At 39.4% G+C, this 27,666-nt stretch overlaps 1 protein-coding gene across 4 annotated transcripts in view; it reads right to left on the bottom strand.

Moving 5' to 3' along the window:
* LOC126416518 (daxx-like protein) overlaps positions 1 to 27,666 on the bottom strand; it is a 154,535-nt gene that overhangs the window by 62,932 nt on the left and 63,937 nt on the right. For all 4 annotated transcript variants that reach the window (XR_007575478.1, XM_050084259.1, XM_050084261.1 and 1 more), the window contains 2 exons: positions 25,514 to 25,611; positions 10,705 to 10,854 (listed from right to left, as the gene is read on the bottom strand). Coding sequence is in view for 3 of the 4 variants with exons in the window: in XM_050084259.1 (XP_049940216.1) it covers positions 10,705 to 10,854; positions 25,514 to 25,611 (248 nt within the window). In the remaining variant the exon portion in view is untranslated. The remainder of the gene's footprint in view (positions 1 to 10,704; positions 10,855 to 25,513; positions 25,612 to 27,666) is intronic.

Genomic DNA, 27,666 nt, shown 5'->3' with positions numbered 1-27,666 from the left:
CTTCAGGGTACTTCCAACGACTTATTGAGTCCATACCATGTTGAACTGCTGCACTATGTCATGCAAAAGGAGGTCTGACATATTAGGAGGTATTTATGATTTTTGTACCTAATTGTATTGTGTTCCACAATGTTGAGTAAAGTTTGAATATACCCTATGTTTACACAAGACATGTGGGCTCTCCAATCTCAACTCTGGAACCCAAGTTCACCAAGCCTGAACCCTGCCAATGCAAACTGAGCTTTCTCATGTGACCACAAGGTAGGCAAATGCAGCTTACATAATGCTATGGACTTGCCAAGTATTACTGTCTGCAACTATAACTACGTTAACCAGTCCATACTGAGTCATATGAAAGGGAACATTCATATAACAATCAAAATTGGTGACTAACTGCTAAAGACCAGTTGTCTAAACATTATTGATGAAGTATTCTGGAGCAATACCTTAGTTTATCAAGTGCTGCATGTTACGTATTGCTTGTACCGGAATCTCATCAGTGGCTATGCTGAGGTGGATAAATTGGTTTCCATCAGATCTCCGAAGATAACCGCTATTGAGCATGACCAGAACTTGGATGGGTGACCGTCTGGGTATGCTGCATCCTGTTGACAATTTTGCCATTGCCTTTCAGCAGAGGAGACAGAAGGGGTGGTGGCATTAAGTCCCTGATCATTAGTCTTTGGAGCAATGTCCTGGATTAAATTACAAACCTTTGTGCATCCTTATCTGGTGGATAAGGATGTTAAGCTTGGTGGCCCCCTTGGCGCTCCTCAATAGAATATGCCCATTCTGTGAACTTAAACTGTCGGGTTTTGTCGAATTGTGTGTTAGAAACTGTAAAAACTGAGTCTTATTGTGATTTAGTGTTAGTTATTTTCTACTACAAGCCACGAACTTATGTCATGAACTGCACTATTTGAAACAGACCCAATGTTGCACTAAACATCCTTTACTACCAAGCTAGTGTCATGAGCACACAGAAATACTTAGAATTACCCGCAACACAAGAGGCATATCATTTATGTAAATAAGGAACAGGGATGGCCCCAACACTGATCCTGTGATACACCCCCCACCCCCCCACCCCCAATTTACCATACCCCACTCAGACCCCACATCACAGCCATTCTGAACATTGTGAATAATGACCTTTTGCCGTCTGTTGTTAAAGTAAGAGGTGAACCAATTGTGAGCTACTTCCCGAATTCCACAACAGTCCCAAATCTGGAGCAATATTTTGTGATCAACACAATCAAATGCCTTAGTTAAATCAAAAATTATGGCTAGTGTTCAAATCCTTTTGTTTAATTCATCCAGTACCTCACATAGAAAAGACAATGTAGCACTTTCTATTGTTAAATGTCTTCTAAAGCCGAACTGTACATTTGATAGCAAATTATGTGATATAAAATGATCAATTAGCCTTACATACACAACCTTTTCAATAACTTTAGCAAACACTGATGGCATAGAAATAGGTCAGAAATTCATCAGGTTACCCTCCATTCAGAGGCTGTTGCACTCAGCGACTGTTATTGACTTGTAAATAATAGATTTCAGCTATCAGTCGTCCTTTTGAAATTTTATTGGCAGATCTATATTTCAGCTAGAAACTAGCTATTCTCAATGCACTCAATGCACTATCATTTTTGATCAATGCATGAAATGCCTGTTGGTCGGGCTTCTTCCACAGTTCATTGAATACTCAATGAACTGTGGATGAGCCCAACCAACAGGCATTACATGCATTGATCAAAAATGATAGTGCATTGAGAATGGCTAGTTTCTAGCTGAAATGTAGATCTGCTACTTTATTTAATTCACCAGCAATGCTCAGAAAGTGATTGTTAAATACTGTACCTATATCTGACTCATGAGGAACAAAAATATTTTTACTATGAACTGACTGTATATCATCAACCTTCTGCTGCTGATCAGACACTCCCTTCACAACTGGCCATTTAGTTTTATTTTATTCTGTGAATCAGCTATTATATTTGTATACCACATACTTTTTGCCTTCCTAATAACATTTTTAAGCACCTTACAATACTGTTTGTAATGGGCTACTGTAGCTTGATTGTCACAACTACTAACATTTTGATAAAATTTCCACTTTGTTCTACATGATATCCTTATCCCACTGATCTACACTGATCTTCTGTCTCATCTTCTTCTTCATTGTCAGGAAACAGTGTTTCCACAAGCAGGGAAGCTGACAATTAAGAAATTTCTGTTACTGCCCTGTCATTTCTTTTGAGCATGGACAAGACTGTTGGTAAATGTATTTTCTCACAGACTGTTTTGTATGGATTCCCCAGGGACTAGACTCCACGAATTGTTTCCATTGTTTCATTTCTGTTGTCCATAATGTAGCACTACTATCTGTTCTTACCACAGCTACAGTAAAACAACCATTACCATGATTAAAAATAACATTATTAACAATACTAAAATTAAAATTACAGCCTATAAATACACATGGGCCATCAAGGATTGATGTAGTGGCAACCCTTTCCAATTTATTTTTTGCGACACCCACTCCAGTGCCACTCTTCATTTGATTCCTTGATAGCCATGCACATTTGTAGGTTGTAATTGTAATTTTAGTATTGTTAATAACAATACTTTTAATCATGGTAACGGATGCCTTACTGTAACCATTGTAAGAACAGGTAGTAGTGGTACTGTTGGGTTGGAGAGTTTTGATTCTCTCCCAGTTAGCTTCCTTGATGATGTATCTGAGCTTCATGCACACGTTTTCTGCAGTATCTCGAATTTCCCTTCCAGTGATGATATAGTTTGTGATATTGTGATCACTTGATGTCATTCCACTCTCAACCTTCCAGCCTTTCACTCAGTGTGTTGCTGCCATATTTGGTAGAGTAACAACTATGTTTGGTGCTGCTCCAACCCTCCCTTCATACACTGCCAGACTGTCAGTCATATTCAAGGCCTGTAGGTTGAGTTCTATGATAGTTTCTTCTAATTGTCTTCCACGACCATCAGCCAGGCGGCTATGCCACAATACCGACTTTGCGTGTGCACCAATGGGATACGGAAGTGGCTTCATTCATCCTAAGTGAAATATCCTTTAACTTTAGCAGATACTCACTGATCTAGTCACTAAATTGCAAATACACTAAACACAGGATGCAATTCTCCTTTGCCGTTAACACTTCCACACAGAGTATATGTTCTGAACAACAGTATAATATATTTGTCAGTATGATGGCCTTGTTAAATTCTATTGTTGCTGCCATAGGAAATTGCCCTTGGGTGACTATCTGGGTAGTTACTGGCATATTGGGGACCTTTCCGCCCTTAGTATAGAGGCACAATACAACTAACTCCAACTCTTCTGCCACTCTTCTAGTCTCATGCAATACACTAGCATTTCTCAAGACATTAAGCTCTCCTATTTTTATTTCCATTACGGGTGATAGGCATATATTTGACAATCTGGTCATTCTCATATGTAATCCCATGCTACAAGACCATGTGTCATCACAAAGCACTTACATAATGTATCTAAGGAGAATTATTTATTTCTTCTGGCAGGAACCTGTTTCAATAACTTCTCTAGTTTTTCCAATTCTGCTGGCAGACTGTTCACCTAGAGTGTTGTTGTTGTGGTCTTCAGTCCTGAGACTGGTTTGATGCAGCTCCCCATGCTACTCTATCCTGTGCAAGCTTCTTCATCTCCCAGTACCTACTGCAACCTACATCCTTCTGAATCTGCTTAGTGTATTCATCTCTTGGTCTCCCTCTACGATTTTTACCCTCCATGCTGCCCTCCAATACTAAATTGGTGATCCCTTGATGCCTCAGAACATGTCCTACCAACCGATCCCGTCTTCTGGTCAAGTTGTGCCACAAACTTCTCTTCTCCCCAATCCTATTCAATACTTCCTCATTAGTTATGTGATCTACCCATCTAATCTTCAGCATTCTTCTGTAGCACCACATTTCGAATGCTTCTATTCTCTTCTAGTCCAAACTATTTATTGTCCATGTTTCACTTCCATACATGGCTACACTCCATACAAATGATTTCAGAAATGACTTCCTGACACTTAAATCTATACTCGATGTTAACAAATTTTTCTTCTTCAGAAAAGCTTTCCTTGCCATTGCCAGTCTACATTTTATATCCTCTCTACTTCGACCATCATCAGTTATTTTGCTCCCTAAATAGCAAAACTCCTTTACTACTTTAAGTGTCTCATTTCCTAATCTAATTCCCTCAGCATCACCCGACTTAATTCGACTACATTCCATTATCTTCGTTTTGCTTTTGCTGATGTTCATCTTATATCCTCCTTTCAAGACACTGTCTATTCCATTCAACTGCTCTTCCAAGTCCTTTGCTGTCTCTGACAGAATTACAATGTCATCAGCGAACCTCAAAGTTTTTATTTCTTCTCCATGGATTTTAATACCTACTCCGAATTTTTCTTTTGTTTCCTTTACTGCTTGCTCAATATACAGATTGAACAACATCGGGGAGAGGCTACAACCCTGTCTTACTCCCTTCCCAACCACTGCTTCCCTTTCATACCCCTCGACTCTTTATAACTGCCATCTGGTTTCTGTACAAATTGTAAATAGCCTTTCGCTCCCTGTATTTTACCCCTGCCACCTTTAGAATTTGAAAGAGAGTATTCCAGTCAACATTGTCAAAAGCTTTCTCTAAGTCTACAAATGCTAGAAACGTAGGTTTGCCTTTCCTTAATCTTTCTTCTAAGATAAGTCGTAAGGTCAGTATTGCCTCACGTGTTCCAGTGTTTCTACGGAATCCAAACTGATCTTCCCCGAGGTTGGCTTCTACTAGTTTTTCCATTTGTCTGTAAAGAATTCGTGTTAGTATTTTGCAGCTGTGACTTATTAAACTGATAGTTCAGTAATTTTCACATCTGTCAACACCTGCTTTCTTTTGGATTGGAGTTGTTATATTCTTCTTGAAGTCTGAGGGTATTTCGCCTAGAGATGGATGCTATATATGAAATCAGGTACAGGAAAAGTAATATATTCTATTTCTGGCTGCATATTCCTTACTAGATGTATTAATGCTATAATAAGTGTCACTGGTTCTTCAGTCTAGTGAGTTACATCACTTTCTCTATGCTTTCATAAATCTGTCACAGACCTGTCCCGGTCTCTGTTCTGTTGTTTACCTCTCTGTAGAACGTGTTTGTTCCACGTACGTAATGGCTCTGAGACTCGTACTGTTTTTGTTGCAGATTCATATCCTACACTGGCAAATTTTCTTTTGTTTCTGTAGGCAGCACTATATTTTCCTCGAGTTCTACACACAGCTGCCCAGTTCCCAGTTTCTGCTCGTCTGTTTCACACGTCAGTTCTACTTCTGCCTTTGATCCTGGTTCTCTGTTATACCACATTGCTCTGAATTTTTGCCAAAAACTTCTTTCATGCTTTTTTTGAGTGAATGAACTCTACTTCAGTCTGTCAGATGCTCTTTTCTATGGTGTTTGATGGTGATTTATGTTTCTTTGTTTCTTACATAGACAGCCTGCACTGGTATCATTAGAGTCCTCACTGTTTTCTAGTTTTCTGAGACACCAGTACACAGTCCATTCTTAAAATCTGCCTTGTCAGGAGGGTTTGGTACATGTAACATTCACCCCTGTTTCCCATGCACTTTTTACCCCTATACTTATAACACACACATATTGCCCCCTTGTTTGATTTTACAGCAGTCCTTCCTGGTTTGGCCTTCTTTCCCACAGTGTCCACAAATTACTAATTGTTTATGAGAGCATTTTGCCAGATGACCAAGATTATGGCATTGGGCACACCATCTCAGTACTAAACAGTCTTTCACTAAAATGGAACGGACTCCAATATATACTTTTTGTCATTTCATGAGAGTTGTTCTATCCTCAGGGCTCATTTCAATAACTTGATCAAACACTTTTCTTCTCATCAGTCCCGTCCTGTATCATACCGTAAAGCCGCTTTCAAAGCTTTACTTGGTCAGTTCCCCCTCAAAATTTTGCATTTACGAGAGGCATTCAATATGTAATGCAACACACTTTTTTCCAAGTGCTGGTTGGTTTTCTTATGATGCCAATACCATATTATTCCCCACTCTTTTGGGTACAAAATACTATACTTCAACATAATTTCTGTCCAATGTGACAGCCTTACTCTAGCTTACTGGGAGGGCCTGTGTGCCTGAATAGTACCACTATACTGGTTGACATCAGAGCCAATGTCTTGCTGCACCAATAACCTCCTTGTCATCCCTATACTGCTTCTTGTGGAGTGCCAAACAGATGAAGTCGGAAAGTGCGAGATCCGGGCTGTAGGATGGATAAGGAAGAACAGTCCAATGAACTATAGTAAGCTCCTCTTGGGTGTACAGGCTTGTGTGAAGCCATGTGTTGTCATGGAGAAGGAGAAATCCATTTACACTTTCGTGGCGATGAACACATTGAAGTCATTTCTTCAGTTTCCTCAGGGTAGCACAATACACTTCCACGTCGATCGTTGCACCACGAGAGTCAACATTAAACAGAACGGCCCCTTTGGGGTCACAGAAAACCATTACCACGACTTTACTGGTTCAGGGTGCAGCTTTAAACTTTTTCTTTTCTTCAGAGGAGAGGTAGTGTGGCACCACTGCATGGACAGTTGTTATGTTTGTGGTTCAAAGTGATGAACCTAGTTTCATTGCCCGTGACGATGGTCGACAAAAAATTGTCACGGTCAGCCTCATAACACACAAGCAATTCTGCAAAGATGGTCCTTCACTGCTCTTTATGGTCTTCTGTTAGATGGCGAGGAACTCGGCAGGCTCACACCTTTGATTATCCCAACTCGTGGATGAGTGTGCAGCATTACCGACATAGATGTCCAGTTGTACAGCGAGGTGTTTGATCGTAATCCATTGATCACCAAGAAAGAGAGTGACTTCATGTTCCAAGATTGTAGGAATCACAGCTACATGTGGCGGCTGGCAAGTGGGACATTGTACAGGTTTGCTCGACCTTGTTGTGATGATGACAGATAACTCACCCAATGATTTACTGTGCACAGCCAGGTCTCTGTGGGCATTCTGCAAGCACCCATAAATATCTGTAATGTTCCAGTTTTCTGCCAAAAGAAACTCAATGACAGATCTCTACTTGGAACACAGGTCTGTTACAGATGCCATTTTGAAAGTTATGTACGGTGCCGCAATCTAGCAGAACTTTATGAAACTACAGAGGCTGAAGCATGAATATTCCACACTGTCCCACAACAATTTCCACATTTTTTTAACCGAAGTTGCTTGAGAAAAAAAAGTGTTGAATGCCCCTTATATATTGAGGCTTTTGGTGTCTTTGCATGTGTGTTCTTTGGGCGTCATACTGTATCATTAAAGGTCTCTTTTTCTTAGGCTGTTCACATATCAGCATCTTTTGTACCTTTCTGTTGTTCATTATTCTTTCCGTTTCACTTTGTGTTGCTGTTTCCAGGATGACTACATTGTGAGTTTGCTTGATCTTCTTTATACACATTTTCTCTTTGGCAGGGTTTAATAAGCTCGTTAGTTTTTGTTGCACTATCTTTACCTATTTATTTGTTCTCAACGTTATGAACAAAATATTTTGGTGCATAGTTTATGACTGACTGACTGACTTATGAATGGAGGGGGGAGGGGGTTATGGGACTAAACGACGAGGTCATCATTCTCATGATTCCATTGCACAGCTTGTGCTGCTGCAATGTTAACAGCAGGAGATGTTTTGGCTGTCTCTCCACTAGGTGGCATTGTTAGTAATGCATTTGGATAAGTTTTCTCTGGTTTTTGTCAATTTCTCTATATCTGTCAATAACTTTTGTAGTTGTTCCAGCTATCCAATCAATAATGCTTGTTCTACTGCCCAATGTGATATTTTCTCCTTTGATTCTACTTTAATTCATATAAATAGCCTGTGTCATTTTTTGTGAAGAAAATTCATTTTCAATAAAATCCATCAAATCCTCATACTGCTGTTGTATATTCATCACTTCTCTAATTGTTGCAGCTTTCTCCTAGGCATTATCATTTGAATTAGTCAAGTGACTGGTGCCAATCCTTCAAGGGTAGCAATCCTCGTTACATCCATTTCCCCATTTTATGGCAAATCCACTGCAGTGTATGCCTTCTCCACACTGAGCTGTGCCGCTGCCTTACCTGCATCACTGATCACTGAGTCATCAAAAGAAGTGCTGTGCGTGCCGAGGTGGTTCAACTCGAACCAACTGTGGCTGGCTGCGGTGGCAGTGCAGCTGACAGCAAGTGCCTAATGCAGTCCTGTTATCCACATGCCACTACTCACTGATGTGCAGCTTGCTGACACAATGTGTGCACTGATTTGCACTTCCCACCAAAGGGAGAGTGACTATCCCTCCACACTGGCAGCAACAAATTACACTGGAAACTTTACACATTTGCTCTGCTTTATTTACATTTACTGTCTTCCAGAAAATACACACTTCAATAAGCGAAACTTCCACTACTCGTGGGCATACCTGCCAATAACAACATCTGCCACACGTAAACACCATCTGAACATGGAGTCATCATCAAACCACAACTGATCCCACAGCCATCTTGGTTTTTCTAACTCCATGTCTCAAGTTTTTGAACCCCAGACATCTTTAACATTATAAAGCAAACCTTTTAACTCTGTTGACTGAATGAAATCCACTGGCCACCCTGTCTTTGCAGCACCTTATTAATTTGTTCTGCATATGGCACATCTCAATCTTTCGGAAGGTGTTTCCAATTTTGGATGCATGATCTGCTCAATTTATTGACCTGAGTACTCATTTCTTTGGAGAGGACTAAAACGGGTTTAGTGTTCCACTGATCATGAGGTAGTAAGAGCTTTTCTTTGGATATCTAGTTGTAGGTATCGTAATTTTTTTGTGCTTTTTCCTTGTGTTTTAGTGGGTGAGCTGTATGAATAAGGTTCATCAACATGACAGTTCTTTGTGATGAATGCTGACGGTGCAATATATGAAGACAGAGGTCAGTGCGCTTAGAATTTTTTAGTTACACTGTTTCCTTGGGACCTGTCTGACCTGTTTAAACTTGCAAGTCAAGCCGGTCCTATTCTCCAAGTTCCATCACGAATTTAGTATTAAGATGTTTGAAGAAACCTTGAAGTCTTGTTACTAGTTTGGTTCACCACAGAAGATAATAAATGAGCTACCCATCGCCACCTCATTGATTTGTTCATAATATTTTCTGTCAAACAGGAAATGGATTAACACAAATGCCTGCCTGAAGAGAGAAGTATTACTTCTGTCAACCTTCACATTAATGACAGATAAGAATTCAGAAAGGTAGAATCTCATAAAGAGGATGTTGTACCTTCACCCATGACAGACATCACTCATCCATCCATACAGTTCACAGGCCTGCTTATACAAGCCACCTGAGTTGGCCCCTCACACGCTCTGGCGAGCCGCCAAAGAAACAGTATTATTTAAGCAATTGTAAATAAGTGCTCAGCCTATTTTGTACCCTGCATTACTGTTGTCCAGTCAGGAATGTAACAATATTATGAAAAGGATAGTTGCTACTCACCCTATAGTGGAGATGCTGAGACGCAGATAGGCACAATAAAAAGACTGTCACAAAATAAGCTTTCAGCTGACAAGGCCTTTGTCAAAAACACACACACACACACACACACACACACACACACACACACACACACACACACACACACACACAAAATTGCAACTCACACACACATGACCACAGTCTCTGGTAGCTAAAGCCAGTCATTGCATTCAGTGCTACACACAACCTGTACTTCACTGTATGTTACATGTTGCTCTATAACGTACTATGTTCCATAAATCATCTTTTTTCTTGCTATAGCAGAGAGAAACTGCATCAAATCTTCCTGTGATGTCCTACATCCAGAATCAACTGTGAATTTGCTTACAATATTTTGTCAGCTAGTATGTCGGCATGCCAATATAACTAACTTTTGCTTTTAGGGAATACCTTCCTTGTGTCACTTAGACAGCTCATATAGTTGAGGTGACAAGCCTGCAAGTTCTGAGCCTGGCATATTGCATGAACTAATCATCTTGATCAATACCATCATTATCCTAATTTTATTGGTGATGATGATCACCATCCTGAGGGCATTCCTATTCAACAAGACTAAAATCTTCTTGTTGCAGTCCGCAAGTGACGTTCAGACTGTAACACTGCCCTTGTCATTTGGTAGAATTTCCATTTATTTGTTCTTCTGCACATTTATAAGTCCTACATACATAGCCAATGTAATCTGGTACATGTAACCTTTGAGTAGTAGGTATGAAATAATTCATTTGGTACAAATCCTCAATGTAGTGTTGTCCAGATGAAGCATGTCTTTCACGGACATTAACAGCAATATTCCAGATTTCTTTTAACAGAATTTCTTTCAGATAACAAGTAAGTGGGAAGTTATGATTGTGATTAGCTAAGACTTTCATCCGAACCCACACTAGCATACACTTTTGACTTAACAAAGAATTAAGGAATGTTTTGCACTTCATGTTATCTTAGTACTATGTATATCTGCCGAACAAAAGTGTCTGAGCACAAGTCATGGTACAGAATACAGCTTCAACTTGGCACAAATGACTAAGTAATAAATAGTAATTATCTTCAATTTATTATGAATAATATTTGTTACTGACCTTGGTTCCTTAGCCTCTCAGGAGAAATATTCATTTTCTCCTCCTCATATGCAGACTTGAGAAGTTTCAAAACATCTTGATAATCAGGGAACTGTCCTGTTTTATTCACATACTTTTCAATAGCACGGTTGACACTTGGAAATGCAGTTCCTGAAACACACACAACATGTTTCCAACTAAATTTTATTCAACACTTGTTGAAGTTGATGACCTAAGTAAGACAGATCATATTCCAGAAATAGCAGTAAAATGAATGTTTAAATGAAATACTCCAGCTCAATGTAATGTCAAAATGAGTCTCTAGGTGCTGTAAAATGGAGTTATTTTGTGCGGACTTCTAAGGCAGAGGACAAGGGAAAGGTACAGATTTCTTTTTTAAAAAGAAGAAGAAGAAGACCACTCAGTAGTATCCTCAATGACTTAATTTCATATTCAGCTTTCTGGACTGACATCATTACAGGAGCAAAACTAATTATATAGACATGCAAAAAATTACCGAAAGCTCTGCATCATAATAGCAGGAGCTCCTTTGTGGCTGCTTCATGGTATTGATTATTTGCATACTTCTTCCCAGTCTATGCACTTCAAGGAATGAGGAATTTTGCTGGCAGAACTTGCTGCTCAGCATGTGCTTAGGTCCATTCCAAAAGTACCTCAATTAATGGCATACACTTGTTTTACTGCTTACCTCTTTTTGTATTTGTTTTTATCAATCCTACTGCTTCTTCGTTCCCCCCCCCCCCCCCCCTTTTTCTTCACCCTACCTTCTGTCACTTCTTATTCTCACTTTCCACCACCACCTTTCAGACAGGCATTACTATTTTTGTTTTGATCTTCAGCTACTATTTCTATCACATCTATTATTTCTTTTTTATTTTTGTTTAGTTCTATCACAAGTTACCTCCTTTCCTTATGTTTGACTTGTCAAATGCTTTCTGCCACAGCAATGTTCAAACAAGTACATTTTCTTCATCTCGTCTGTTGCACTCCACAGTAAATTCCCATTTACAGACATCAAAACTGAAAGTCACTGGATGTTAATGATTTCATAAAACCTGTTTACTATTACATTTTACTGGTGTTCACATTATGTAGTTGGAGTATTTGTTATGTGCAATGATGGCAGGATGCATAGGTCTTCCTAATACTGATACATCATAGAGACTATAATTGTAATATTCTGAAAAGGATACACTGCTACTCACAACATTGAGATGTTGAGTTGCAGCAGGAACAACAAAATGACTGCTAAAAATGCAAGCTTTCGGCTAAAAGGCCTCCTCCTGAAGTAGACAAAACACACACACACACACACACACACACACACATTTTCAGACAAGCAGATGGTAGGTGAACTCTGATGGTGGTGGAATATGAGTGCCATGAAGTAAGCTGACTGTTGTAAGAGATGCAAGAAGGCTAGTGGGGTTACTGTGAGTGGTTTTCACCAGACAAGTAGCCGCTGCTGGCCCGTGCATGATGTTAGGCTGCCACCATGGTACAAATTCAGAGACGCAAATTTTTTCAAGGCCACTGCATAAGTGAAATCCATAGCAATAATTATGCTGACTAGACAATAGCACCACATGAAAGACATAAATGAGGTGAGGAACCATATCTAAACACCCTATCTATGGATGTAATAGTACTTTAGATAGTGACAATGAAAGTTATGAATGTAGCTATTACCTTTAAAAGTTAATAATTTCTAGGCACCTTAAGTGATCTTAAAGAACAACATATCCACAGATAATGCTTAAGGACAGCTACTGAAAAAGTTTCAGAGTGTCTATTAAAGTAATGAAATTTGAGTTATGTACTGTAATGTTGATTCCAAGGACTGAAAAACATATTTAATGCAAAATAAATCACAATATAATAAATGTAGCTGAACTGTTAGATAATAAACTGCAATAATGATCTGTAAAACTTTAATTCTCATTATGTGTAATATGGACAACAGTAAATAATGCTAATGTTGACTGTCTCACTGAATAAGATGTAAATAAATCAAAAATCAAGGACCAAGGCAAAAACTTAACATCGCCACAGAGAAGGTGGTGAAATTCTTACCCTGATTCAAATATAACACTTATGGTAGCAATAAATTTAATGTAATTTTTATTCACTATAAGGTTCATGAGCAACACGTGCAATGTGAAATGTGCTCCCCTGATAGCAAAGCATATTATCATTCCACTTACAAACCAGTCTGCCATTCAACACTATTGCTATTTGGTGTTAATAACAGTGAGTTTAACACTACACATACTATACAAATGAAGTGCCTTATAAGACTAATTTTTCATGAGTGTATATTCATATACCCCTAATCAGCACAAATTTTCATATTGCAATGTTAGCTGTTGTTTATACTAAGCACCAACACCAAGTAGACTCAGTACTCAGTGAGGTCCATAATGGGAGTAGCTGGACTGACAGAAGTTGAAAGACATTGGCCCCTTCCTAGACACTGCCAACATTAACTAGTAGACAACACTGTGTTCAATCCACTGACATCCACTATAGCATAAGCAACATGAGGAGTTAACAATCACTGAAATATTATATGTAACTGAGTTTGAAATAACTTCCTTTATTGACAATACAGAGACCTTAAACACTGAGTTGTTTGGTAGCTAACAGTAGTAGTGACCAGAAATGAGTCAACGGCATTTTTGTCAATTCAGTTAGTACCATCAGGCCAGTCGCAGACACAGAAAAACGTCAAGGAGGGGGCACTAAAGATATGTTGAGCTACCTTTACTTTTACTGTAAGAAAAAATAATCAAGTCACATGCAAAGTTTAAGAAAGTTTTATTTAAACTGATTATGCACATATACATGACAATGCCATCTTGTGATATAAAACAGTTGCAATTGTGGTTCTCTTCCTTAAATGATGAATTCTAGGTGCCTTTTCTTCCTGGCAAATTGGTTAATTACATTGTCAATAGGACAATCAATGTAAGGGTGAGTGTTCAACAGAGGTAAGCCATTAAGTCAATCCTCCTTTATTGTCGACCTCAGCCATGCCTTTGTATGCCGCAATGTTAAAAACTTCGTTCTACTGCAGCAACATATGCAGCTAGACAAGCAAATATTTTGTACAGTGTGTGAAGTAGGACAGTCAGATCTAGAACACACAGAAAATGCTTGCATAACAGAATCACGAACATTAAGGGCATTTAAGCTTGTTTGCATATATTGAAGAATCTCTCCCTTTAGTCTCTTTTTAATCACGAAGAGTGATTCTTCTTCAAAGAACTGTAGTTCAGTTAAGCACTGATTCAATTTGTGTGCCAGATCATCATTACTGCCATGTTTCAGCAGTTGTGAGGGCAAAAGTATGTTGAATTTTAAATGATAAATATTTTCTTCAGCAAAAAATTCTCTCATGTCAGTCGTAACACGCTCCAGTATTGCAATAAAAACAGTTCTTTTTCAATATGTCATAGCATCATCATTATGATAGCAGCTTTCTCTGCGTCTTTGTCTGCTTGTACAATGAGGAACACTCATTGTCATGTCTAACTCTCCATAACTGCCTTCGCCTCTTCAACAATAAGAGCAAAGTGGATATCAGCATTAGCTCTCATGCCATTGTACACCTTAAGGATCGAATCTAATTTTACTTTTGCCAACCCGACGTCCAAGCTAGGGTCTTGTAATATATTGCTGACTGTATATGTTATGCTCATAATGCACCCAGTGTAAACAGAGTGATGATAAACTCGCAATTAGAGAGAGCTCGGAGGAAAATATTGCCTTTGGCAGTCGTCGGTTCTATCCTTCCAACACTGTATTTCTTTAAGAACTTTGCAAACTGATCTGAGATCAGTTGCGAATTGAATAACAACAAGTTGCTCAATCCATCTCGTTTGACAATGTGACTGCAGCAAGTGTTTTAGGTGACACTTCAACATTGTGAACCACTTTCTAAATGCTATAAAGAACGATACTGCTTCTTCAATAGTACCAAGTGAGTTTCTCACACTTGTAACTTTGCAACTGCAAGAGACAGCGAGGTTGAGCCGATGACTTCAACACGGTGCTACTTGCGCCGTTGATAGCTTTCTTTTTTATTGTAGCCACAGCTCCTTTCAATTCTGACATATTAACTAAGCAACCATCACAGCCTATACTCACACAGTTCTCAAGAGACAGAGAAAGGCTTTCAATTCTCGTTAGAATCGTAGTACCTAATACTTCACCAGTAATAGTATGCTCTTCATCTTGACTTTATGGATGCCAACAAAACCCAAAAATCTTTCATGTAATTTGCCATCACCATCAACATATCTTGCAGCTAAACTCAGTTGGGCAATGTGCCCAATGTCCGTAGTCTCATTTAGGCTTAAGCTTTAATAACAAGAATCTTTGATTTCCTCCACTATTCTTGATAATATCACTGTTTCACAGCATGAAATAAGTTTGTTACACGTTGTTTTACTTATGTAAGTGGAGTTTACTTCCGTGGGCTCAAGGTGATGCTTTAGTTGTAAGTCTCCAGCATCAATTCTAAACCTTAGAAGAGCTCTAGATTGGATTGGATTGTTTGGGGCAAGAGACCAAACAGCGAGGTCATCGGTCTCATCGGATTAGGGAAGGAAGTCGGCCATGCCCTTTCAAAGGAATCATCCCAGCATTTGCCTGGAGCGATTTAGGGAAATCACGGAAAACCTAAATCAGGATGGCCGGACGCGGGATTGAACCGTCGTCGTCCTGAATCCGAGTCCAGTGTGGAAGAGCTCTAGAGTTTCCCTCATTACTCACTATACTTTCATGATCATTTTCGTTTTCTAATAGACTCCCATCATCTGTATGCACCCACAGAGGAATATTTTGCTTTCTGTGAAATATGATTGTTTTTATTATAGGTACAAGACAGTCTCTGTTTTCACTAATGCTTTCCAATCTCTGTGTTGACAACTGATTTATGACCTCAAGTTTGCGTTTGTCTTAAGTCACTCAAAATAATTTTTCATCTGTTGATGCATCACCGTGGTACCTGAGCTGAGTGTGGGTATCCAGGTCACCGTCTTTACCAGTAAATTTGGCAAATTTTGTTAGTGGTTCAGTCACAAGTTTCTTGGCGATGATGGATTTCTTTCCTCCAACCATTTTATTATTCACAAAAATTGAATAGTTAATGCGAGGAAGTCCCTTTTTAATTTGTGAGAACACCAGCCATGGATACTGCTCAAAGTGATTATCGTGCACTTGTCAGCATTCAACCCATCCCCTCCTCCTGTACTTGGAAGTAGAAAAGATATAACCTTTTTAAGCGTTCCTTGGAACTGTGAGAGGCTTGTTTTATAGCATCACTAATATTTCCTGACGCTAATATATCCAGATACCGCCAATATCCATGGGATTAAAAGAACCAGCCAATGAACTTTTTTGTGGAAGTTTCAACGAAGTGCTGGGTTCTGCCTGTACATCTGGTGGTGTTTGTCCGGCTGAATGGTGACCGGAGATCCATTTTATTATATTGTTGTGACAAAGGTAAATTAGATGCCAATTATTCTTGAATAAACATTTTATTCACACTGAAAAATGCAACACTAGTACACTTAACACTAAAACACACACTGTCACACTCGGTGTATTTCTAATATCACTAAGCACAACACTCACTGAAGTCCATGGTGATAGCCAATAATCACAGTTGTTCACTTTTTATCACTTCCAAGTTATTGCGACGATTCTAGCTTTCAAACTGACTACCTGGCAGCAACTATGCTTCCCTTATACATGTGGCTCAGTTGCTTCGGGAACATTCACTGCTAGAATGTTTGCTTCCAGACTTTTATGGAGTGTGAACAAATAACTACTGTTAAATCTACAAACCAATAAGTGCCTTATGACATATAATATAAGGCCGAGTTTCCAATGATGACATCATCCGGCAATTTATGTGTGTGGAACTTTTATTGTCGATTCTGTTACTTTCTAGTGCATTCGATAGAGGGCCTATATACTAACAATGTGTTTTTAGAAATCTTCTCGAAAGCCAATAATCACAGTATATATGCATCAATAGTTTCCCAGACCTAACTTGTATTACAAGTTAGGTATAGGAAATTATTGTTACATTATTAGTAAAAATATTGTTACAAGTCTCGTAACAATATTTTTACTGAGAAATTACAACGAATTACTATTATTAATACTTCACAATCAACTGATCACTTTCACTCTTGACTAATCTTCACACTTGCACTTGCTACAACTAGGACTTTTTACTTATTCATTCTTCAGTCTTAATATTTCTGCTTCTGAATGTAAACTAGCATCATATTCAGCAAATAGTCCGTATTTATAACGCTATGTATCGAAGGTTCTCTGTACAAGAAAACAGTACAATATTCATGACTTTTCTCGAACAAATGCCAGACAGAATAACGTACTGAGATCACTAGAATGGTTGTGACTTTTCTCATAGATATGTGTTAGCTATCTATATGCCAGACAGAAACATATAAAATATGATGATGTTGATGTCCGTACTACATAGGAAAGTACAACTACTCGATAACTCGATTCAGTCGAGTCAACTGACGAAAGAAACGAATGAACAGCGTGCGGGTTGACTGGCGAAGGCGGTGCGGGTGGCAATGCGGGCAACCCCGCACCGGGGGGCACACGCCCCACATGTGGGGAGGGTGCCCCCCATATGTATCCACTCCTGCATCTGCCCAGACTCTTCTTAAAATGAAAGTGTAGCACCACCTGCTACCATGACTGGTGTGTTGCCATTTGTTTCCATGGATGAGTGCACAAAACCAATGAAAGCAACATTCATGCATGCTAGAAACTGCTTCACTTTGCAGAGAATTTGTTTAGAAAATTGCTCTTACCCTGCCAACCACCATGTGAGAAGATGCTAGCATACTGCAACTGCTATATCACATTACATTCTATACTGATTTGTCCGTCAATGTACCTTTAGTTATCATATTTATACTAGCTATCCTGAGTTATACAGATTTTTCTTTGCCATTTCATTCTTTTTTCCTACGTGAATGACCATCTTAGACTTGCAACTTTGTGTTATCCAGATTCCTTTCATTTAGATTATTAAAATGTTAAGTGTGTGGGAAAGATGGGGATTTGAATAAAAAGTTGACACAAACATTTTTCAGCAAGTATGGAGCTGTACCATTTTGAATTTGATGCACAAAACTCCATAATGAAGAACATGGGTCTAGATGACTGACATTTGGCTACAACTTGGTGGTAGCCACAGATTAATATGGGCACTATTTCTACACCTACATCTCCAATTATATTCTGCAAACCACCATGAAGTGCATGGCATAGGGTATGCTGCATTGTACCAGTTATTGCGGTTTCTTCCTGTTCCATTCACATATGGAGCACAGGAAGAACAACTGTTTGACTGCCTCTGTGCATGATGTAATCTTGTCCTCATGATCCCTACGTGAGCAATACCTAGAGGGTTGTAGTATAATCCGAGAGTCATCATTTAAAGCTGGTTCTTGAAACTTTGTTAGTGGACTTTCTGATAATAGTTTACGTCTATCTTCAGCATCTCTCTGGTACTCTCCCATGGAACAAACAAATATGTGACCATTCATGCTACCCTTCCCTGTATGTGTTCAATGTCACCTGTTAGTCCTATCTGGTACAAGTCCCACACATTCTACACGGGGTGCACAAGTTATTTGTTAGCAATATCCTTTGTAGACTGATTGCACTTCCCTGGTATTCTATCAATAAACCAAAGTCTACCACCTGCTTTACCTGTGACTGAACCTATCCAATCATTCCATTTCATATCCCTACAAAGTGTTAAACCAAGGTATTTATGTGTGTTGGCCGATTCCAACTGTCATTGATATTATAGTCATGGGATACCTTTTTTTTCTTTCTATGAAGTGCACAGTTTTAAATTTCTGAAAATTTAAAGCAAGTTGACAATATTTGCACCACTTTGAAATCTTACCAAAATCTGACTTCTTTCAGACAGTACTTCATTTTATCAGGCAGTAGTTCATTTTAGATAACTGCATCACCCACAAAAAACTGAGGTTACTATTAAAATTGTCTGCAAGGTCATTACTATACAACACGAACAGAAACGGTCCCAACACATTTCCCTGGGGCACACCTGAAATTACTTCTACATGTGACAATGACTCTCCATCCAAGATAACATGCTGCATCCTCCCCACCAAAAAGTCTTCTGTACAGTCACAAATTTCATTTGATACCCCATATGATCATACTTTTAACTATAAGCAAAGGTATTGTACTAAGTCAAATGCTTGCTTTTCAGAAATCGAGAAGTACTGCATCTACATGACTGCCTTGATCCTAAGTTTCCAGTGTGTCATGTGAGAAATGTGAGTTGGGTTTCACATGATCAATGTTCTCAGAATCCATGCCAACTAACACAGAGGAGGTCATTCCGTTTGAGATACCTTCTCATCTTTGAGCGCAGAATATGTTCCAGATTCTACAATAACTCGACGCCAAGGATACTGAATGGTAGTTTTGTGGATCACTTCTATTACCCTTCTTGTAGACAGGTGCAACCTCTGCTTTTTTCCAACCATTGGGCACAGTTTTTTGTCTGAGGGACCTACGATAGATTGCAATTATAAGAGGGGCTAATTTAGCCACAAATTCAGTATAGAATCTGACAGGGAACCTATCAGGCCATATAACTTTGTTTAATTTTAATGATTTCAGCTATTTCTCAACACCACTGACATTATTACTTATTCCACTCATCTTTTCAGTGATTGTCATCATCATCAGGATTTCCTTCCAGCGAGCCAGGTAGGAACTTGGTGAACGATATGCCTCGATTGGTTTCTGTCCTGGTATAGTTTTTCTCTCTCCACTACATCCCATGTTACTTCTCTTCCCTTCAGATCTTCTTTAACCTAGTCTGCCCATCTCTTTCTAGACCACCAATTGGTCTTCTTCCTGGTACCTCCATCTCCAAATACTGGCACGGCGTTGAGTGCACTCGCTTCAAATGACTAAACCACTTCAATCTCAAAGCACTCATCCTCTCCTCTGTAGTCAATGTCACCTGCAGGCCTCTCCTTACACAATCATTCCTGACTCTGTCTCTCCTAGTTTTTTGTAGAGCTGACCAAAGGAACTTCATTTCACATGCTTGTATTTATTTGACTCTCTTCTCTCTTATTTATGACACAGGCCTCTAGACTATACATAACGATTGGCAGGAGATAAGTTTTATACATGGTCTGTTTGGCTCTTTGAGGGACTTCCTTGTTCCAGATTACATTTTGTACTTGGTGGAAGAAGCCAGATCCTTTTGTTATTCTGTTTAAGACTGGTCTGGAACTTCCGTTGTGTGATATGATGCTACCCAGATAATTAAAGCTTTTCACACATTCAACCTCCTTCCCCTCCAGTATGATGTGACAAGGTGTTGATGTCCTGCTCATCTTCATTGCCACTGTCTTGCTCCTACTCACAGTTAACTTGAATTTTTTAAATTTTGTGTTCCAGTAATCTAGTCTCCTCCGAACCTTCATTTCCATCTCTCCACAAAGTCTCCTCCGAACCTTCATTTCCGTCCCTCCACAAACGGCAATGTCAACAGTAAAAACAAGAGCATTGAGATCTTCATTTTTTCCTTCCTTGACTTCTTTCATGATTGTGTCCATAAGTGTAATGAAGGATAAAGGGGAGAGCGAACTGCCTTGCTGAACACCTCTCTTTGTCTTAAACCATTTTGATCTTTCACCTCCTACTTGTACACTGCTCTCACAACCATCGTACAGCATCTGGACTTATTAAATTAATGAATCAGGAACATTATGTTTTCTCAAGCATTCCCATATTTTATCCCTTGGTATACCGTCATATGCATTTTCCAAATCCACAAATACGACTATCAAGTCCTTTCCTTTTTCCCAGTACTTCTCCATTAACTGACGGAGGTAGAAAATGAGATCTATACCTATTACTTCTGAACCCAAGTTGTTGTTCCTCTAATTGGTGTTCTAGAATTTTCCACAATCATTTTTCTATGACCTTTCCCAATATCTTAAGGCAGTGTAATAACAGTGCGATTCCTCAGTAGTTGGTGCATTTCTTTCTCCTACCTTTCTTGAACAATGGTATTATAATTCCTTTTTCCCATTCATCTGGCACTTTGTTTTCTTTCCATATCACCTCCAGCACCCGGTATAACCATCGTATTCCATGGATTACTGCGGCTTTAATCATATCTGCTGTCAGCTCATCTACTCCAGCCACCTTCCCACTTTTCAGCTGTTTCAGGGAATTCTCGTTTCTAACCAAGAAATTGGATCCTGCTCCTCCTCTAATTCAATGACTTTGGTGTCACTTTCTTGTGCACCTTCCCCATTCAGTAAGATTTCAAAATAATTCTTCATCTCTTCTCTCACAACTTCCATGTTCCTGATAATATCCCCATCCTCTGTTTCAATTACTTTTATGTCTTCTTTATCAAATCTTTTACTCTTCAATAATCCATATAGCAGTTTTTGGTTCCCTTTGCTATCCTGCTCTAATTTCTGGGTGAATATTTCCCAATTCTTCTCCTTTTCTTCTTTCACAATTCTCTTTTCTTGGAGTTTCTTTTGTCGGCATTCCTTCTCCAGTGTTGTCACCTTGTGTTCATCTTTCTTTCCATCTTTTCAGTAATACATGGATTAATTGGGGCAGTTCTTATAGGTTTTCCTTTGTAATGGAACATCTGAAAACAGAATTAAGCGTTTCAAATTTTGCTTTGCTGCCCTCAATTTCACTTCCTGTCTCATCCGCTAGAGACTGGATGCTGGTGCTGCTAACAGCCTTTACATATGACCAGAATTTCATTGGGTTTTGTTGAAGATTATTTGACAACATTCTGCTATGGTACTGAAGGCTTCACGCATGATTCTCTTGATAGACAAATGTATTTCATTCAGCATCTCTCTATCAACAGTGCTATGCCTTGTTTTATACCTATTATGCAATAATCTCTGTTTCTGTAGAAGTTTCTTAACAATGACTGTATACCATGGAAGGTCCCTTCCACTGCGAACTGTTCTACTACGTACTTCTCTATTCAGTGCACGGTCAACTATTCTTTCAATCTAGAGCCATTGTTTCACACGATCCTACAGCCCAGACAACAGGCATTACTTGCTGCAATGTGTGCCACAATCTGCAGCTGCTACTGCCCTTTCCTGAAGGTTTCAAGTTCCTCACCAAGATATGACACTACTGATTTTTTATCTAGTTTACTTAACATGTATATCTTTCTGCTTGGTTAGGTTGTCCTTCACACTTTGGTAATCATCACATCATGATCACTGATGTCAGTTTCAATTTTGACATCCTCAAAGAGGTCGGATCTGTTTGTAGTCATTAGGTGCAATATATTTCCATCATGAGTGGGATTCCGAATTACCTATTCCACATAGTTTTCAGAGCAGGCATTACGTAATGTTTCACACGATGTGTTATCACACCCATCACCAACAAAACAGTAATTTTCCCAGTTGATTGCTGGATGATTAAAGTCTACACCAATGATTACAATACGACTGGTTAACTTGCATACAAGCAAACTGAGGTTCTCTCTAAAGTTTTCATTTACATCAGGGGATGAGTCTGGTGGGAAGGATTCAATTACCATTTTATGCCCATCCTTATACTGAGTCTTGCCCAAACAATCTGACATGCAGCTTCAATTTCTATCTCAGTATATTTGAAATTCTTATCTACTGCAACAAATACACCATCTCCATTTCCCATTAGCCCATGCTTTTGATACATATACTTAAATTTTCCCCAAAAATCTCACTGCTGTCAATTGCAATTACAATGACTGCAGGTCTTCAAATATTCCAGTCAATGTGAATACAGTAATCTCAGTTGCCACAGAGGACAGTGACACCTGGAACCACTTTCCTTTTCTGCAAAACAGAGGGCAGATGAACACCATTCCGCTGGTCATGGATAAATGGTGACACACCACACACACACTCAGTCACTTGGAGTTCCTGTGCCAGTTCGCCAGTTGTTAGCAGTTAGGGTTCGACAGCTACAGTCACCACCAACCGACGCAGAGCATCAGTTGCCACCATAACAGCTGGATGCTATATGCAAGTTATTGTGAAACAGTCAACATCGAGTGTGTATGTGATATTCACAATCAGAGACAGACTTAAATTGTTAGATACTAAACTACTTATGATCTCTTTCACTTTGTTAAGTTAGTTAGCGTGTAGGACCTCAGCTACTGAGCCATGCATCAAATATCACTAAAAGCTGAATTCTGTGTAAATCCTTTTAATAAACATTTATTACTTGTTTCAATCTGTGTTACACATATTACTGGTTTTAGACACAACGTGTCACAAATTCTCTGTGATCTTTATTGGGTAAAGCTTGACCTTTAATCAATTAAAGGACCATAATGCCATTAATCTGTTAAGATAACAAGAAGTACTGCAGAAGCAGTGCTGCAGTAAGGCAGTCAGCATGTGACACGCTAAGGTAATATGTTATTAATATTTAAATCTAAAGGTCACATGTTTCAATTCTTACTGAAGTACAAAGAGCATGGGTGAACTTTTATTCTAACGAGTAAAGCTTATAAGGGACTGCAACTACTTGTCATCACCAACTGAGCAGATATTAAAGCAACAGAAGCAGGAGCTCCAGATGACCAAGCATTTACAAAATATAGCAATTTTGGTTGGTGTAGCTCAGGTGAGGCACAGGCAATTTATGTTAGCACAATTTCCAGGCAGCAGTTTGCACAGTGAAAAGAATACAGTGTGGTAATAAAAGGGTTGTGGTGTAGATTCCCTATAGTGGAACCTGCCCCCCCCCCCTTCCCAAGCACATTTTGTTTACATTCACATTTGGTTTACATTCATAAAAGGTTCTCTTTCATCACACATTTTGGCAGGAAACAACGTGCAACACATCATTTCACCAAATATTGGCAACGATAAATACAATGTAATGTGTTTTGTGCAGTCTTTTCTAAATGTGATTTATTTTTCACTCTTGATTAAGTAACAGCAGTTTTGAAACTTCTTAACCAAATTCTTTAGCTAATGTTAAAATTGGACATTGCAGAGTTGCAATGGTATAGTGCATTTTGGGCAACAATCACTTTAATACTGCATGATGATGGAAATATTTCTTGAACCTATTCTTATGTGTCTGAAGCTGAATCAGAATATTCACATTTGATGTGTCACCCAAAGTACTGTGTGTTAATTAACCTTTAATGCACCTCAGTCACTGTTAATTATCTTTTTTATGTGCAGGTCCTGCAAAGCAGTATCTCTGTAGAACCATATGTGTGCCTTCTACTTTGCAGCAGTTATTGGTGAAAGGAAAAATGATATTACTATAATTACAAAATTATGTCAACATTTCATCATTGGCTGTCTTGTATTTGCTTCAGTGGGTGTACAGATCATGATTACTTCGTAACTTGGAGCAGTTACAATATAAATTAAATATAACATATGCCTTGAAGTGACATTTCATTTTAGAACTTCTTTTGTTCACTGTTTTTTTCATTCTTGGAGAGGGTGTCTACTCCTTGACAGTCAAGACACTGCCAAGTTGTGATTTCGAAACATGAAAGGCCACACCCACAGTAGGTGAAGATATTTACTCAGCATCAGGCCTTGCCAATTACTTGAACCACACACCTCTCCATTCCACTCTGCACATACGTGAAACAAAACGACTGCACACAGCACATGTTTCATGATTTTTCCCTACCTAATACTACTTTACTATTTTGTCAAGATCATCTTTCCTTGTCTTAAATAGGGAGTGAGAAATATCGTTTGCCTAGTTGGCATGTAACACTACAGTGTCAATTATCCTACATACTGAAAAATCTCATTGTATAATTGTGAATTGTTTGTTCTTCCCATGAGTCAATTGCCACAAGAAATCTATTCTCCTACACATAGGAGCATTATATATTGAGCATTATCTCAGTTTATTTGCAGTATAAGTACTTTTAAAAAAATTCTCCATCCGTATCTGATCTCATGACCCTCAGATTACCATTCTGCACTCTTTCTACTGCATCAATTGCTGCCTGGAGTCCAGGGAAAAATATGGCTCATGCTTTGCCTGAACCTCACTAATAATAGTATTTTTTCTAAATGTGAAACAAATACTAACAAAGAGATAGAGGGGCTGGCCAGTACTTACCTCAGCTCAGTACAGCCGATAGATACACACAAAACAGAACCGAAAATTTTTTCTAAATGCCTGTCCATCTGGAGCTCCTACCTCTGTCACTTTTGCTTCTGGCAAAGCCCTGTGTACACCATAAATCTGGACAAAATCACTAATTATGAGCAGGTGCGATCCCATTGTTACTCAGACAAAGCCACACACCTCGACACCCAACATGTATGCTTACTGGAGAGAGTTCCGTGCACTTGTAACTGATAGGCAGTAACTTTATGGCTGCAGTTCTACAATGGTGGATATGCAACCTATGGTTATTAGGAAAATTTTGCTTGATTCAATGTCCCGTGCCCTTCTCTGGGCTTATTACCAGCCTGTTTCTTCTCCACTGCATATTGGTATATTTTCTTCATCTACAGGCTAATTCTGGAAGGTTCACATTGAGACAGCACAAAATGATGGGACTGTATGGCCATCAGAAGTTGAAGTAGACAGTGTGAACAGTAAACAAAGTTTTCGCCAAATCTGTAGATTAGTAAATGCACTCTTCTGCAATATGTAGCCATAGAAATTAAGTAATGATCAGGAGGGTAATGTGGTAAATGCCTACCTGAATACGTTACTGTTCTTCTCTCCTGAAGTTTTGGTACGGCACCACATTCATACTGTTGCAGCTTTTTGTACACTGCTACTGCACGCTCTTTATACCTGAAACAAAATAATAATATAGTAGCAATATTTTCAGAGCTGTAACAATTTTCAGTAGACACACACACACACACACACACACACACACACACACACACACACACACACACACACAGAGAGAGAGAGAGAGAGAGAGAGAGAGAGAGAGAGAGAGAGGGGGGGGGGGGGGGGGGGAGGGGGGAGTGTACCATGTCAGTGTAGCAGGGAAAGAGGAGGAGAAGCTAGTGCAGCAGAACTGTAGAAAGTTGCATAAACACTGGGAAAAAGGGGAGGGGGGTGAGGGGAGGAAGCAGGGCACCAAGATACTGCTGAAAACTATGGAAAACTGGAGCAGGAAATCAGAAGTGCCCTTTCAAAAGAACCATCCCAGCATTTGCCTTGAGCAATTTTGAGAAATCACGGAAAACCTAAATATGGTTTGCTGGACGTGGGTTTGAGCCATCATCCTCCTGAATGCGAGGCCCGTGTGTTAAAACTGTACTACCTCGCGCAGATGGTAGAGAACACAATGCAAGAAGGCACCGAGCATGGATAATGAGTTGCATACATAGAAAATTAAAACAATAATTAAAACAAGGGAAGGAAGAAACTAGTTAGGGTCGGGGTGGGCACAAAAGGGGTGGGAAAAAGTGCAAAGAGATGGGATGTGCTCCTAGGCACGTGGAGGACACGGGCTAAAGGAGATTGATGCCAAGACACAGTGATCGCAATAATTACTTTTAGAAATTTAATTCCACCAATTTCAATAAAAGTTAACTATCTTATGTGAGTGGCTTACGTATTCCAGCATGGAAATATATTTTATAAACAGATTTAATTTTTTTTTCACAGGCATTCCCAGCTGTTAGATGTCACTTTTTTAAAAATATTTATCATAGTGTACACAGCTGAATGTGCAGTATGAACTGAAAGACCACAGAGTAAATTTCTGTCAACATTTACTATGAGAGAACTGCACTTAGGAGAAGTTGGTAGTATGTTGTATGTCAGAGATACGTAATAGTCAACTGCACTCTGTAAGGGCACAGAACTGTATTTCGGAAGACTGTTTTGGGAAGCTGAGGCAACAAAACATATAATGGCCTTTCTCTCAATTAATAATGCAGCAGAACACAGTGGTCCATCACTAGCTTAAATCTATGGAAAAACAGCCTGCATCAGATATTACTGGTGGTGTTAACAGCTGCAAAAATATTCAGATCAAGCAAGTGGTGTACTATAGGTGTGTCAGTTTATTTATCACTGTGCTTCAGATTGTGTAAGTTGTTCCAATTTCGTATACAATATGAAAAAAAGTATTTAAGGAAAACCAACAATTTCTATTTGAGCGATGGTGTGACTTGCATAATCTAATCTGAACATTGCAGTTTTTGTAGTATGTACAAGAGACGCTGGAAAGAGCTGATGCAAGATAATATAATGGGTTTTTGACTGCCAGGGACTGCTGGTTCCTGTTGCAGATCAATGAGGCATTGTCCACTGTTGGCTGCCTCTGGGGGTAGTGCCTGGAGCTGCTGAATGGTGCGTTATGCAGACGTGCCATCTGCCGCAACCATAGTGGCAGACACGTAGTAATGTGGGGGTTACTATACCTCTCCCTCCTTGGGGGAGAAGAGTGCCCAGATGTTGGCTCCTCTGTGACACTCTGATGGTTGACACAACCATAGTGTCAGATGTGGTTGTCCTGTGTGCAAACAGCTATCGGTCCACATGAAAGCATGAATAGAGGTAGCAATGGCATGAGCACAGACACACGTGAATTCCTCCCCCAATTGGAGAGCAGGCGAAAGAACCCAGCTCCTCACAAGCTGCAGACATGTTGACAACAAACACAGAGCTGGAGACTCGGAGTTGGGGGTGCCGCAGCATGCAGAGGTACTGTAGGGGGCAATGGTAGGGAGGCGGTAGTCAGGCAGCAGGGAAGGTGGCACCAGCATCAGTGGAGGAGGCACCTGCGGCAGCTTAGGAGGCAACTGCAAGTGTGCCAATAAAGCCTCAGCAGCTCTCCTCCCTCCCTGCATGAGCAGGCACTACAAGAACAACAAGAGGTTGAGC

Source organism: Schistocerca serialis, chromosome 8 (assembly GCF_023864345.2).
Source record: "Schistocerca serialis cubense isolate TAMUIC-IGC-003099 chromosome 8, iqSchSeri2.2, whole genome shotgun sequence".
NCBI classification, from domain to species: Eukaryota; Metazoa; Arthropoda; class Insecta; order Orthoptera; family Acrididae; genus Schistocerca; species Schistocerca serialis.
The sequence above is the reverse complement of the archived record's forward strand: the minus strand, read 5'-3'. Positions and strand labels throughout refer to the sequence as shown.